Source organism: Halyomorpha halys, unplaced genomic scaffold, assembly GCF_000696795.3.
Source record: "Halyomorpha halys isolate HHAL.00 unplaced genomic scaffold, Hhal_1.1 Scaffold49.1, whole genome shotgun sequence".
In the NCBI taxonomy this organism is placed as follows: Eukaryota; Metazoa; Arthropoda; class Insecta; order Hemiptera; family Pentatomidae; genus Halyomorpha; species Halyomorpha halys.
In genome coordinates this window covers 861,570-863,552 of record NW_027115511.1, presented here as the reverse complement: position 1 = coordinate 863,552, position 1,983 = coordinate 861,570, and the positions used below count along the sequence as shown (strand labels likewise).

General features: G+C 36.0%; 1 protein-coding gene across 4 annotated transcripts in view; it reads right to left on the bottom strand.

The window, feature by feature from the left end:
* Pdk1 (Phosphoinositide-dependent kinase 1) overlaps positions 1–1,983 on the bottom strand; it is a 256,004-nt gene that overhangs the window by 16,331 nt on the left and 237,690 nt on the right. Inside the window, exon 1 of one of the 4 annotated variants that reach the window (XM_014435349.2) lies at positions 757–909. The exons of the other annotated variants lie outside the window; for them this stretch is intronic. Coding sequence (XP_014290835.1) covers positions 757–798 — 42 coding nt within the window. The 5' untranslated portion in view covers positions 799–909. Of the gene's footprint in view, positions 1–756; positions 910–1,983 lie in introns of those variants that run through there. 4 annotated transcript variants of the gene reach the window in all.

Sequence of the window (1,983 nt, the reverse complement as noted above, 5' to 3'; positions counted from 1 at the left end):
ATCTCTTTATTTGTATTTTCTTTAATATTTCTTCTCTTATCTATCTGTTACTATTACCCTTTTCATTTACTATTTACAACCTTTAATTTTTCTTATTATATCTTACTTTTTTACATTTTATACCCCTGTTATTTTACACTTATGTTTTTTTCCTTTTTGTAACTATAGTGTTTGTATCTTTTTTAGTCCTGACGAAGCCCTGCAACGTGGGGCGAAACGGTGGCTCAATAAAATAGTATAATTATCTACTGTTTGAGTTTTTTTTTACCGCACCCGGACCATATTCCATTCATTAATAATACTTAAATAGTGTTTCTGCTGAGTAGAGGATTAAGGTGGGATAGAGGACCCAACCTACCTCTTGATACCTGTGAATAATTAAGGTGGGTTAGAGGACCTAATCTACCTCTTGATACCTGTAAATAGTGTTTCTGCTGAGCAGAGGATTAAGGTGGGTTAGAGGACCCAACCTAACTCTTGATACCTGTAAATAATTAAGGTGGGTTAGAGGACCCCATCTATCTCTTGATACCTGTAAATAATGCTCACACAACGCAAACAATTTTTTTCTTCAAATTGTATTGTAACTTTTAATTAAAATTAGTTTGGATTCTATTTAAAATTGGAAAAAACGAGCCCAAAGATTGACGCACTGTATGACAGTGCCAGGAGGTAACGAGGGCTACGTCGCAGCACTATAGTGATTCAATATTTTTTAACATTAGAAACATTATAAAAGAAATAACAAGAGCCTACCTTCAAACACTTATTGAAGCTGAAGATATGCTCGGGCTTCATCGTCGAATCGTGCGGCTGTAAGAAACCAGCTCAACACTGGCGGATATAGTGGCTATCATTACTGCAGGATTAATGAGGCTGACGTCAGGGGAGCGGTGCGCCTGCGTCAAGAAACCTTCCAATGACGTCTCGTCAATTGCCAACAATTGTCTATTTGGACAACTGCTTCACATGGTAGCGTCACGTTGGGGGAACGTGGAGCAGCCTGCGAAGTGCACGCACGTGCCGCTCACGAGAGCCACCGTCTCGACCAATCAATTGTCTTTTTATAAAGTGGGGGGGGGGTGTGGTAAGTACTTGACTTAGGCACTTCACACATCTCTACTAATTGAATACAACTTCATACCTAAGAAACCTCGTTTGCTACACATATTAAATTAGGTTAACATTTCAAAATATTTATTAAGAATAAAGGCATGACAATATCTGTATTAATGTTTGACAATAAAAGTTAGAAGGTTAGGGAAAAACTTCGTTATATTAGAAAAGGGCGGATTAAGAAATATATACTGTCAACTCTACTTCATAACTAAGGTTACTGCGAAACAGAGCTAAAAAAAATAGTATGAAATAAGAAATAAATTCAGTGATGAGAAATTATCAAATGGCAATTTATTGAATATTTGACAAACGGGATCGATCCAGTCTTATCTTCTTAGTCCTAACTAAACAATAAACAGCAAAATACGGCGCATTGTATTTTGGGAATAATACCCCCTTTTGCGAAATATACCCGGGATTAATCTTGTTTACTATCTTTAGACACTAACATGCAGGTGTTTTTTTTTTTAATATGACAGATCTTTATCACTCTTCTGATTGGTAAATCATGCACCAAAAAGCTTGTAATGCTAAAAGTTTTATATTTACATAATGGTAAAATTCTCAAAAGTTACTGAAGGGGCACGTTGAAGATAGTAATAAGGCCGCTAGCCGATTCCCACGTCAGTTATCTTCTAATTCAATGGCAATTTCACATCTCTGTGGGAACAGCTACTAAAGGCAACGGATTTATATTTCTCCCAAATAATTTGATTTATACAGGGTAAATACCAGAACATAATTGAAAAAAGGTGTCAGATCGGACCTGTATTGCATTCAATTTTAAACAAGATGGAAATAAGAGAGAGAAATTATCGAGGTCAAAAACCTAGAGATCATTTAATAAGAGGGACAAATTATCGA